Source organism: Streptopelia decaocto, assembly GCF_964273445.1.
Source record: "Streptopelia decaocto genome assembly, chromosome: 1".
In the NCBI taxonomy this organism is placed as follows: Eukaryota; Metazoa; Chordata; class Aves; order Columbiformes; family Columbidae; genus Streptopelia; species Streptopelia decaocto.
The window spans coordinates 108,027,159-108,040,769 of record NC_138663.1 but is presented as its reverse complement, the minus strand read 5'-3'; the positions used below and the strand labels follow the sequence as shown (position 1 = coordinate 108,040,769).

The following is a 13,611-nucleotide window of genomic DNA, read 5'->3' as shown; positions in this document are numbered from 1 at the left end:
CACAAAATGCTGCAAACTGCTAATCAAGTGATGCTAAACTTTGAAGTAACACAGAACAAAGCTAGCTGACTTTCACATACAGTTTGTGAGTTACAAGTAAAATAAACTTTCAAGTACAACTCAAAAACCTGGCTTCACCAGAGTTCCCTTTGAATTCCAAATAATTTGGAATTTGATTACATGACAGACACTATTCCTACAGTACACTACTATTAATGAAATCAGAAGTATCAGAGCAGAGACTGGCTCTGAAACAGTGTTTCACATAAGGAAGATTTTGGAACCTGCGTTTCTCCTTGGTCTGACAATGCACAAACAAGTCCTTGGTTAAGAGTTATAATTTAACTTTACCACGCAATCTATCAGAAGGCACCTTTCTTACTCCATTAGACCAAAGATAAATCAGTGAAGATGCACTAAGATGGATGACAGACTTGGAGTGACAGGCTAAGAAAAATCATTTCTTGAGTGCTTGGAATAGGTGGTAACAAGACTGCTTTTGTCAAGGACAGAGAAGAGAATGCTGCAGTTTTGAAGATGATGAGAACAAGGATACAAGTGTCAGCTGCACAAAGTATCTTAGAGATTTTAACACAGAGGCAATCTTCAAGATTTAGACAGTTTGAATAAAAGGATCTAGAAAGAGTTCAAATTACAGACCTAAGTGACAGGGCAGATGAAGTTCTTCCCAGTAATCTTTTTTTTTTTTTCTTTTTTAAAGGGATAAAAAACTCAAATAGGTTTCTATACTACAGAAAGATGAAAGTATGGGAGAGACCACAAAACAGGAGTTGGTCGCTTGAACAGCTGGCAATATTAAGAGCATGGAGAAGTTAACCTGTCAGAGGTAAACATACAAGCTAGTGAGACAGAAGGATACATGAGCCAGTCAAAGACAGGGTAAAAGCTTGTCTGGATTGCAAAGACAATCTTCAATCAACTCTAGCATGGACAAATAAGTGGTCTTAATCCCCAGATTTCACAGAATCAGAGTAGTTTAGAATGGAAGGAACCTTTGGATGCCATCTAGTCCAACACCCGTACAGACAACACCTCCCCCTGGCACTCCACCCCACCACACCCCCTAAAAAAAAAAAGCAGAGTGAACTTCAAAAAGTTTTCTGAGACATTTCATATGTAAAACCAAGAAATGAGAGAAGAGATATCAGGACCTATTCCCTGTAAGCTTGATTATGAAAAGAAGAAAGAAAAAGTAGAAGTAAAGCTTATAAAACACAAAATCTGAAAAGAAAAAATACATTACCAATGAACCAAATTGCAAGCAAAGTCAAGAGACAGGGAAAATGTCTTGCAGAGGGGAAAGAAAGGGCAATTTTTATTCGTTATTTTTTTAACATGTTAATAGGATTACAATTCTCAAGTTCTCTGCCTAAGATAGTAAAGGGAGTTATGAAAACTAAGCCTCCAAAAAATCATTAACTTCCAAAGAGTCTTATGATCATGCTATAGTATTTACTCTTCTGGCAATGCATTTGATATCACAGCAAATGAGGCATAAAGATCATGAACATGTTAAACAAAAAGCAGTATCAGAATTTTCCCTTCTACACTACTAATTGAAAACAGGTGCAGTCTTTATTATTCAATCCTGAAAAAGTCATAATGAGAAAAGAACACTCCTTGCATACAAGGAACAGAAATCCTTTCAAAATTATGTTCCATTCAGCAACCACTGACTGAAAGACAAAAAAAAAAAAAAAGAAAACAATAGTGGAGTCTTTAAAAGTAGCAATTTTATATAAGAACCATTGATTTCATCAAGATATCTATGATCATTACCACCCCCATCACTAAGCTGTTCATCCCAGCACAGCCTCATATTTGTTTGGCATCCCAACTCACAACAAAAGGTGTAACAGAGAAATATATCTAGCTCAGTGCTTACAGCACCAACCCAAAGAACCTTCAACAACACCTGGAAGAACCTTCTGGTAAGTCTACACAAAGCACAAATTAGAAACTCAAGATCCTAAAGCTGCTGACAAAACAAGAGGATGGATGGGAAGCCCTTAGAACAGACGTGAACACAGCTTCTCTCACCAGGGCTGAGATCAGAATGCTGCAGTTTTGAAGACAATGAGACCCAGGATTCACTGCACAAAGTATCTTAGGGATGTTAATACAGAGATAACCCTCAAGATTTAGACAGTTTGAATAAAGGAATCTAGACAGAGCTTATATTTTTCAGGAAACCTTCCTCCCTTGATAGGCACACCTTTCTTTCATATAGAATCGTGCAACTGCTATCGTACAGGCTTTTTAATAATCCACCAGAATTTTAAGTTACATTTCCAGAAAGAAGAAAAAAACATGCTCAACTGTTGCAGTCCTGAGTAAGAAATTAACAATATCAGCTTATTCCTGAAGCACACAAGATTTCAAGGCCAGCGGGTCACCAACACTGAGAAGTGCCAGTAGCTCCCTTTGTACCTCCCTACTACTATCTCAGACCAAGAGACAACAGTGTAACTTTGCCCAGTCATAATGCTCTGCACTGGGGACAGAGGCACAGAAAGAAAACAAAACAAAAAAAAAGGAGATCAATGTACAAGTTATAGAGCACAGAGAGACACAGTATCTAGACATAATTTAGGGAAGTCAAAAAATCCCCGTTACACAAAAAGAATCAGAATGGCATTTTCTGCCTTTAACTGAATAGTTACCTGGCTGACTGTACTGATCTTCGTAAGCATCCAGCCAATAAAATCTTAAGACTTGATCATCATTTTCCCCATTCACAAGTGGAAGGAGATCAGGGTCCAGCTGAACTTCTGCCACTACTAGATCAGCTTCATCTTCATCAATTCTGTCCCAACATGAGATATCTGGGAGAGAACAACTTCTGCATGGTTTGCAGAAGAAAGGAACAATAAGTAAAACTGTGCCTTTTCTATAACCACCATTGTTTCTCTTTTTCCAGCCCTATACTCTCAGGCCTTTTGTTGCTCTTTCCCCTACCAAGCAACATTCCCAACAGGTGGGTTTCTTCAGATTTCTTCTGAAAAGAAGGATGGAGTGACAAAGAGAAAAACCCACATACAAGTATGGTGCTCAACAAAAAACACAAAGGTTTTAAAAGTCATTCACCTGGTATTTCAGCCTTGGTCATTCAAGCCTTCACATAACAAATATATTAATCTATCTGTACAAGTTGCTCAGTGGGAACAGATTTTTTTCAACAAAACTACCTTTTTAGTCATTAAACATTTAAGTCTTTTTGATCATTCAAATATTTCACAGTTTAAAGTTATGGAAACATGTTATTCAAGATTCTTCCAAAAAATTAAAAAAGGAGGAAAAACACCTTTTTTTTTTTTTCTATTTCCAAAGACACACTGTTCACCACATGAAATTACTTCTGGTGACAATACTTTTATCTACAACTAAAGTTATGAAATACCTTCATAGTTGCTTAGAATAAGCATTGTTAGAAATTTCTCCTTGCCATCAAAATTCATTGTTCAACACCCACACTGGGTCACCTCAATGTACTGAAATGTGTTACATTGTCATGTCCTAAATCCCCGAAACATCAAGGATTTTTCAATTAAGTAGCTACTAGCATGTTCAACATTACTATTTTTAACATCACTACAAAAACAAAAGTCACATAGCATTATCATAATTTTGTCTGTTTCATAATTATCTCATTGGCAAAGACAAATATGAATATAAATCTAAGGCTTGTTGGTGGAAGAAAAAACTAAAAAGAAAAAAAAATAAAAAAGATTCTTACAAGAGAGATGTCTCTTTCTTCTCTGATTCCAGCTGCTCTGTCTCCTTCTTTTCAATTTCCTTGTCTCTCTCTAAGCTTTCAGCAGTCTCAGGTATAGTTTCCACATGCTCTGCCTCCATAGGTTCATCAAAGTCCTCCTCATCAAAATCCATCATTCCCTGATCATCATCTGGAAGTGTTGCACACAGAACTAAAGGCTTAAGCCATTCAAATGACACAGTTTACTACAGCATACTATATGCATTAACGTAATATACAGTATTAATGTACAAACAAAATATCACATTTAAGCTGCTAAGCATCTGATCAGTATAAACTAAGAAGTGTTTTAACACTAATATGCCATATTTAAAGAGTTTCCAGAACTAGGTTTTGATTTCTCTTTGATACCTTCAATAGCTTTCTCTTCTATTGTTTTCACTGTTCCCCCATTTTCTGTAGCTTTTTGCACATACTTGATATCCTCATTTTCAGAGTCTATGGCAGATTTTGCTGTGTAATTTGGATGTTTAGGACGAAATGAAGCTGCAGGAACAGCTTCCTTTCTGAGATGAGCAGGAGCTTTCTTTGATATAGGGGTGATTGCCTGAAAGACATTTTAGCCATGAGTTTAAAACAAAACAAAACAAAACTCTTAAGAGCAAAAAAGGAAAAAAAAAAAAACAAACCACAACAAACCAAAAACAATCTAGCACTTGTTATTTGCAGAACTAGTAATCAGGGCTAGAGGAAAAGCTCCACATATTTCGCAGCATGATAGCTAAAACTCCTCAAAAGTAAATTTTTAATTCTATAGTATCAGTTCTGTTGTGATATATTTCTACTATAATTTTAAAAAGCCATTTACAATAGGCCATGATTGATACTTAATTAAGTTTGTGGTTACTTTCATTTTTTCCCACCATGTGGCACTACTCTATTCCTAAATGAAAACCTCTGTATCAACTGAGTATGTGACAACATATGTCAGGCAGGGATAGAACCTGGAACAACTGGGGAAAGCCAATATGGCACTTTACACCTGTTCATATCAGTAATGAGTTCAAGATGTCTACAGGACACCATAGGTCTAGAGAAGAAAGTGCTTCTCCATTGGATTTCTTCATGCTACACACTTTACAGGGAGAGGGAGGAAAACAAAGAAACAAAATTTCAGTGTGCCCTGCAAGCCTGAACTCTGAGGCAATAACTACATAGTTTGTTTTTCAGACAGGTACCACTGCAGCAGCAGGTACAGAACCTCTTAGGGATGGTGTATATGAAGTGGGCTCTACTATCACCAGCAATAGGTCTCTGCATCTACAGGCCCTTAAACCTGCAGCAAGGTCCAAAACCTTTCTTTGGGGAAAGCTGTTATTTACAGACACAGCATTTAGAGCTGCACACAATAATTTCAAGAGTTTTAATCTCAGTACAGCTACTTCTGCTGTGGTCAACACCAAACTCAGGCCTTCACTCACTTTAAACAGAAAGCAAACATTACTTAATCTACCTTCACCAGCCAAATTAATTTATCCAAACTTATATTTCTGCTCATCTCCTGATGTAGAAAGCCTCATTGCTTATATGCCCGTTTATTTTCTACGGTTGCACTCTTATCCTCTTCATCTGTTTCATTGCCTAAAATACCCAATTCTTCCTCCTAGGATCACAGAAGCTATCATCTGAACAGACTGTCTGGGAATTCATTTCATTCTCAGTGTTTCCTACTAAAAGTGACCAGTGTTTTGCACAATAAAGTCAAAGATTCTCTCTTACTATATCTCCCCCCCCTTTTTCTTTTTCAATTACTCCTAGGCTTCAACACAACTGTTGAAATGAGTGCCGCTAGTTATCATTTTCGACATAAGAGTTGATGTCAGTATTACACAAGGCTTCACAAATCAGATAAATCTACTTCATTTGCCCTCTACAAACTCTCATTATATAACAATAACTCATTATATTTCCAGCTATAGAGTCCTTCTCATTTACCAGAATTCTTTAACAAAATGCTAGCCTTCCATCCTTGGCAGCCCATCTCTCCTTTCACTCTAAAATCTTCCACTGGGGTAAATTTCTATCCATAGCTTTAATTTTACATTTGCTTTCCATTTCTGCAGAAGATGAGTTTATTATCCTTTTCCACACCCACAATTACTCTTTTGTCTGCTTATTTCAGTTCCCACCATCCTTTCCTTGCCACAAGGATCTTTTCTACTCTTGGGAAAAAAGAGACAAAGCAGAAGCTCACCTTCCTATGATGCACCTAACATTTTATAAAAACAGTTTCACCTGTCAAATATTAACAGCTATATACTACTATTGCACTAAAGATACAGAAAGAGTTGTAATCTGCTTATGTACTAACATGGAAGGGGAAGACAAAAAATGCATGAAGTTACACAGTAACATTGAAAGGAAGCTAATGAGAAAGGTAATTTCTAGAAGCAGAAATAAAAGACAACGGTATTCCAATCAACCAATACAGATTAATACTTCTTAACAAGAACTTTTTTGATTTTTTTCCTTTACCTTAGGATTTTGGGACTGCACAGAGAAAGGATTCAGTGGCACTCCAGCAGATCTTTTCCTTTTCAGTGTTATAATTGGTGGTGGACTTATTTGAACAGTCTGAATATAGAAAGGAAAGGGAAAGTGACAAAATGAAGAGGTGTTGTTTAGTGTTTTCTTTTGCCTTCATTAGTAACATTTTCCATCAAAGAGAAAGAAGGCCACCAGCACAACAGCATTAAAATGCATTTGCTTAATGATTTGCAGGTTTTTGATAGCCTAATGTATTATAAGTCTAAATGAAATGTCATAGGGAGGAGTAAAATAGTAAGTGCACAAGAACAAGATAACAAATTTATATTGGAACATCTATACCCCTCTTATTGATCTCTAAAAACACACTATGCTTTTTATGATACAACATATTTCAGTCCAGTATCTCACCACTACAGCAGTTTCACGGTTTACATGTAAGCAATCCTTTCAGTTTTAAGAAATCCTGCTAAGGCGCATTAACTCATTGAAAAGTCATTAATGATGAAGAATAGCTTCATTTGAGACAGCCCAACCCTGCTACAGCAGCCATCTTGCATTCCTAACTCAGAAGAAGGGTTAATCTGGTTCTCTGTAGCAAACTGTGGAAAGCTGGAGGAGGCAGACAGAAGTTCAGGCTACGTCATCTGCTGAAACAGTCCTCCCTCAGCTCTTCTCATGAATCCAAACACGCCAGATGGAAACATCCTACAGTACACTGGCTGGAGTGCAGTGGTACACATACCTGCATCTGAATCGTGTACAGCATATAAGTCCTATTCCACCCCAAGCTGACTAAAACCTAGAAGGCTGCAATAGCACAGGCTCTACATCACATTCATATAAACCATCTCCAATCAGGACACAGTAGTTTTGGCTTATCAAACCAACAGTCATGCAACTTCTGCACGGTGGAGATGACAGGTAGACTGCATACATATGTGGAATAAACCAAGCAGGTGTGCTACAGGAGGAACCAATCTTATATGGTCTAGTTTTAGGAAGAACTTTATTTTCTTGATATGTTCCACAGCAAGAAAAACGAATGGACTAAGGTTTTTCCAGCAGATTTTATTAATATACTTACTTCAGCATTAAGGTCTTGTAGAATATCGCCTAGTAAATCATCTTTTGACAGGTCCACAGTTTTCTGTAAAATAACAGATTAGCCAAACAGTTAAGTTAAATGTGCAAACCCAATCAGGAGACCAGCAGCAAATGAATAAAGGGTTCCTACAAAACACATACAACATTTTCAAGAATGATGCATACACAAGAGATTGTAATGGGAGTTTATGGCTTGCTAGACACAAGAAACTGAGATGAGCCCTTGCTTTATTCCATTCCCACTAAAACACTGCAAACAAGTTAGAAATCTTTAAATTCAAAAATGTAAAAACTTACATCTGTGCTTTTCTTCCCAGCACTGGCTATAAACATAGACTTAATTGTGTTTGGCTTTGACACCACAGATTTTTTCACATTCTTTTTATCAACTGTAGATATTTTGCCACCTTTTCCTACAGGAAAATATAAAATTGTGAATTCCACATTAGAAAAGCTTAATATTTTAGGGTCCAGTTATTAGCACGAATAGATAGTTCAGGTAGTCTATTTCTTCCACCTTTACACTGCCGGTTGAAACGAAGTCTAATCACCATTCATTTGCTGCCAGCTTTCTAGCAGCTGTCATGCACACACCAAAAAAGCAAAACCCTGTCAGCACCCCATCTTTCCTAGTCACGTCACAGATGATCTTTGCATACTCAAGTTCATTCTCCAGAAAAAGGACAAAGATGCTTTACATGGAAGCTTCTCCAGAAAAAAAAAAAAAAAAGCAGAGTATCCAGGAGTTTAGCACTAGGCTTGGATTCTCAACATCAGACTAAGTTTCTCAGTTTGCCACCAACTTCATAGAAGTTGGCAAAATCATCTGACCCCAGATCCCTAAAAGAATGCAAGAGATCACACATCCTTTAGACAGTGGCTTTGGAAAACAAGATCATTCCTAGATGTATTTGTTCTAGAAGTGAATATGTATCCCACAGAAGACCATAAGCAAAACTGCCCCAGTAGTGTTAAAGTAATCAGCAGTGATTTGACCTCAATTTGTGGACCTCTGTCTTCTGTATCATGGGATCCAAACAAAATCCACAGTCACAGGCATAGAACTACAGAGCTTCAAGTAACATATCATTTGGCCACACTCATCACATACTGATGCCAAGAACTTGTCCATTTTAGGTACCCTTTAAAAGCCACTGGAAGACATTCTACAATAGTCATGTTCAACCTACCTTTCTTATTGGAACCAAGAGCATCATCATCCAGATCTTCATCAAATATTTCCCTTCCATCTTCTACATAACCTATCCCATCTGTAGAAAACCAAATTGTTAACAATTTGTATTTTAAATTGTCTTCTGATATTTCTAAATATATTCATAATACGAAGTTTTATATATTTAAACACTTTCCCTCTTTAATATAGAGCAAAAGTTGTAAATACAAAAGTGTTAAAAATTACAGCACTCTCAGCTATGTCTTCTTTTAGACTAAATATATTATTACATGTTTAATTAGAAATTCTCAATTACAGTACTTTTAAAGTTACATCACTGATAACTGGAAATAAAATTTCAAAACCAGTTCTTAATGGAAAAATATTTTCATTACCAGCCTAATACTGCAAGAACAATGCAAAAGATTCATTTCCATATAAAAGCTTATTTTTCTTGTCTCCTAAAACAATTTGTAAGAACATACTAACTATAACTTAACTCAAATCCTGAACATTATGAAGCCTAATTAAGTTACAACACTATAATCAAAATAACCCGCGAAATTAATCTTAACTTACCATCATCAACAATCCAGTCATCATCCTGACGTTCTCTGACCCTCTTGGAGTATTCTTCCTCATCTATTTCATCATAAACACCTGTGAACTCCTCAACCTACAGTTAAGGTATACTGAGGATTAACAGCTCCCATACCATTACTTATTAATATAGATCATCACTAAGAACATAAAAGTTCCCAAGAAATGCACGGTTTCCTACACTGTTAGATTGTTCACAACTAGTAAGCGCAGTTATTCATTCAGCTTAAGTTTCATTTTTGGCAGTGACAAAAGACAAATTATAAATTTTTAATATCATCACAGTATACTGATAGTCAAAATCTACCAATGAAAAAAAAATCCTACCAATGGAAACTTATGACCTTTAGCCCTACTCTCAAACACCAAGATGAGTGATCAGTGAAAAGGAAGGTGATTTGATGTGCCTAAGCATAATGCTGAAGATGCTCTTCTGCGCCTCAGAGTACATTTGCATGTTAACAATCTACGCACTTCACACTTCTTTAGATTTATCCACCTCAATGTGGAAGTCACTTCCTGTTGGCATTACAATTAACTGGGCAGTATCAATGTTACACTGCCAGATTCCAGTTCTACCAGTTAAATACTTAAATTCTGGCTTCTGGAAAGAGCACATCAATATTAATGGATTTCAGTCACATAAACCTTTGAAATTAATTTTAAATTTTTTTTTAACTTCAAATGATTTTAAAAGTCCTTCCTACCATAACATTAATTATGCAATTAGATGTTAAAAGTTGGTCCTTCCCCAGTGGATAGTTCTCAAGCAATATCAAGCATTTGACTTACATTTACTAAAATTGTTTTTGCTTGGAAAACAGAAAGAAATAAATGATACTAGAAAGCAGCAAAACAACTACAATTACATTCTGAAAAAACATACACTTTAAAAACAAAAGCTGATCTGAAAGGCAGGTTTTGTTTCCTATACGTATAAAGGGTAGTTAAGCACCTTATCTCACATCCACTTTTTATTAAAAAGAAAGATGATTAATTTTCACCTCATATTTTATTTTTTCACCAGCTTTGGCTTTTTTCAGACGTTCCAGTGCTTCTTGCTGGCCTCTTTTAGACTTCCTCTCACGCCTAGAACGTGATGCTGCAAAATTTCCAGACTCATACATAGCTGCAATTAATTAAAAAGCAGGGAAATAGGCTTAGTAATGAGCTGCTGTTAGCTTTGGTACTTAGTGTTCAGTGACATCCTAATAGATGGTTGCAGTTTTGTTAAAATCGACATAGAGGAATACTTGGCTAAAACCACACATTCATGGGTGGCTCTTGATAAGCCAATTCTGGAATTATACTGAGGGCATAGTCTCAGACAGACACAGAGATCAAACAGGCTTCATGCCAGTTCACATTTAGTGAGAAGCTACCACCTAGATTTCCAAAGCATGGCTCAAATCTCACCACCCCTTATCTGAAAAAGATCCCCCCACTCCTTCCTTGGGAATTTCCAGCTCCTTTTATTTTGCATGTCTCCATGACAACTCAGGAACAGACTTAGAAAAGGCCTATATTGCTACAAAGCAGTAATTTTTTTAAGCCGTTTCACAATGTTTAAGAGTACAGCTAGACTGAGACAAACTAGTAATTTTTTGGCAGAAGACTGCCACCCTATTTCCTTGCACACTTTATTCCCTTTGCAACACTCCCCCAAGCAAGGTGGCCTCCACTTCTTTTTCTCTCTCGATTGGCGGGATGGTGCATTTATCTGACCACAAAGAACAAATGAGCTGAACCAAACTTACAAAAGCAGACAACACACAATTAGCCCAGGAACAAGACTAACGGTTTTACATGACAGCTGAATCCCCCAGCTGCAGGCAGAGGAGACCCAGGACGAATGCACGCATCCAAGCCAGGCAGCCAGAAGAGGCGGCCAGTCCCTTCCTGGTGACAGCCTCTACCAAGTCAGATGAAATCTGTCAAGGAGCTCAGAAATTGTTAGGAGGATCTGGGGCTGAAAAAGGCCAACAAAGCCTCACTAAAAATCTTGTTTCATGAGAATACAAAGATTTTATTTAGATGGGAGAGATGTTACCAAGATTCTAAAAGAGCAGAATCATAAAATGTCCTGAGTCGGAAGGGACCCACAAGGACCATCGAGTCCAACTCCTGTCCCTGCATATGACAACCCCACAGTTCACACCACGTGTCTGAGGGCCTTGTCCAGTCTCTTCTTGAACACTGCCAGGCTTGGGGCCGTGACACCTCCCTGGGGAGCCTGTTCCAGTGCTCCACCACCCTCTGGGGGAAGAACCTTTTCCTCATGTCCAACCTAAACCTCCCCTGGCACATCTTCCTTACTCTGGGTGTATTTATACAAGACTTTCTGTCAATTGTTTGCGTTTACCATGAGAAAGCACCTAAGGCAACATGTTCCTTCCGAAACAAACGTATTTCCCTTCCCGGCTGGGACCACCCGAGTGTATCGGTGCCCTCAGCAGCGAAACGCCAGGGAGTGCCCAGGCTGCAAGTGCCCAGGCCGGTGGCCGTGAGGGGGAGGTAGGGCTACAGCCTTTCCTCCCCTCCTGGGACAACCTGGCCTCACCGCCGTGAGAAAACCAGCTCCGGGGAGCAGCGTGGGGCAGCGGGGGCAGAGCAGAAACCGTCCTTCCCGGTGTGCACCCCCACCCCCCGCGGGGAGAGGGTCCCGACGCTTGGGCAGCGCAGCTACGGCCCCGCTCAGCGCCGGCCCCCGCAGGTGCGGGACCCTCTCGAAGGGCTGCCCAGAGACACGCGCGCACGCTCCCGCACCCGCGCGGACACCCGACGCGCGCGGGCTCTCCTCCTCTCCCCCCACAATCCCCGCACCGAGCGCCGCTGCCCCGTTGCACACACATTTCCCCCGCCCCGACCCCCTCCTAAAACCGAAACCACGGCAGCCGCCGCGGGGAGGGGGACGGGGACGCTGCCACCCCGGGCTCCCCGCGGGCCTCACCGTCCCGGCTCTGGGCGCCGCTCTCGGCCATGGCGCCCGCGCGCTCCGCTCGCGCCAAGGCTCCCGAAAGTGGCGCGAGACGGGAGTCCCGCGAGCCGCCGCCAGGGCGGCAGCCAATCAGCAGCCGCGGCGGCACCGGCCGCCCCCGCGCGGGGGCGGGCCCGGCGCCGCCGTCCGGGGCGGGGGACGAGCTGCGGCCGCCAGTGGGGCGGAGGGGGAGCGGGGGCCTGCACGGAGCTGCGGGGTGGGGCCTCAGTACACCTCCCCCCCCGCCAGGAGCCGAGCGCGGGAAGGAAGCCCCGGGCGAGGCGATGCCACTTCCTGGGCGAGGCCTGCGCCGCTTGTCGGGTCCGGCTGAGGCCTGGGGGGGCGTTTCCCGCCGGCCCGGGCAGTTTGCGGAGCCGGGGCCGGCCCCCGTCCCGCGCTACAGCCCCGGCTCTGCGGTGGCAGCCGTGGCGTTTTCCAAGGTGTTTAGCGCAGATGGGCTCGTTATTTCGCACCAAGGCCTCAGGGCAAGGGCGGCAGCAGGTCAGCGCCATCCCGTGAGCTGCGCCTTAGGGGTGTAACAAGCAATTCCGAGAAATGTTTGTTCATTAAAGCTCCTGGAGATGTTTGCTTGAGTTTTTTGTATGCTTACTTGCTTTGTCCTGCTTGATGTATTTACCTGACAAGGAGATGTTTGTTTGTATGTTTACTTGCTTTGTCCTGCTTGATGTAATTACCTAACCAGGAGATGTTTGTTTGAGTTCTGAGAAGTCTTTGCATGCTTGCTTGCTTTGTTCTGCTCGATGTATTTACCTAATAAGTAACCAAAGTAATGCGACCGAAACTGGCTACACAGCAGTCAACCTCACGTGATTGAAAAGGCACACCGTGAGCTGGAAAGTTACACCGGAAGCTATGGACCAGAGATGGACTATAAGAACCCAGAAAACTGAATTAGTGTGTGCGCGTGCCGTGAGAGAGACTGAGGTCTCTAGGCCGCACCCAGCGCTGTCTTTGCTTATTGCCAGATTCTAAATAAATTCTTGTTATTTACAAGATCGAGTCAAAATTTATTACAGGGGGCTCCAGCCGGGCTCCCACCTCTGCTGCGGGGATGTAGGGGCCCATAAACCGTAGTGGCACGGTGCCTTAATTAGAGCAAAATAGCGTAAGCGCACACTCCTGAAGTGGGAGAAGGTGGTGGTTGATTTCAACCGTCTGAAAACAAGCCAGGCTGCAGCATGAGGGTCAAGGACCATATGCAACAACATTGTCTGCAAATCAGTAGTTTCTGGTAGAAATGAGTATTTCCCACACTATTTTAAACAATATAACAATATATATAGGAGGCTGATCGTGGCAGACTATGAATAACATCCATAACAGCCATGGTTTTCTTCTTGTATATTTAGAGTACATAGCATTATGCTCTGTCACAAGTTTCACAAACTCCTTCAGTAAATTACTCCCTAGTCTTTCCAGAGACAGGTTGTGGTTGGTCAGCTTGGGGAA

General features: G+C 40.8%; 1 protein-coding gene across 3 annotated transcripts in view; it reads right to left on the bottom strand.

Annotated features, from left to right (window-relative positions):
• Positions 1-12,655, bottom strand: part of POLA1 (DNA polymerase alpha 1, catalytic subunit) — a 206,134-nt gene extending 193,479 nt beyond the window's left edge. Inside the window, exons 1-10 of one of the 3 annotated variants that reach the window (XM_082050694.1) lie at positions 12,115-12,655; positions 10,169-10,293; positions 9,144-9,240; positions 8,581-8,661; positions 7,688-7,803; positions 7,371-7,433; positions 6,272-6,370; positions 4,148-4,343; positions 3,758-3,926; positions 2,685-2,863 (exon numbers count right to left, since the gene is read on the bottom strand). In XM_082050694.1, coding sequence (XP_081906820.1) covers positions 2,685-2,863; positions 3,758-3,926; positions 4,148-4,343; positions 6,272-6,370; positions 7,371-7,433; positions 7,688-7,803; positions 8,581-8,661; positions 9,144-9,240; positions 10,169-10,293; positions 12,115-12,145 — 1,156 coding nt within the window. In that variant the 5' untranslated portion in view covers positions 12,146-12,655. Of the gene's footprint in view, positions 1-2,684; positions 2,864-3,757; positions 3,927-4,147; positions 4,344-6,271; positions 6,371-7,370; positions 7,434-7,687; positions 7,804-8,580; positions 8,662-9,143; positions 9,241-10,168; positions 10,294-12,114 lie in introns of those variants that run through there. The other 2 variants (XM_082050693.1, XM_082050695.1) reach the window with 2 other exon arrangements.
• Positions 12,656-13,611: the final 956 nt, after the last annotated feature.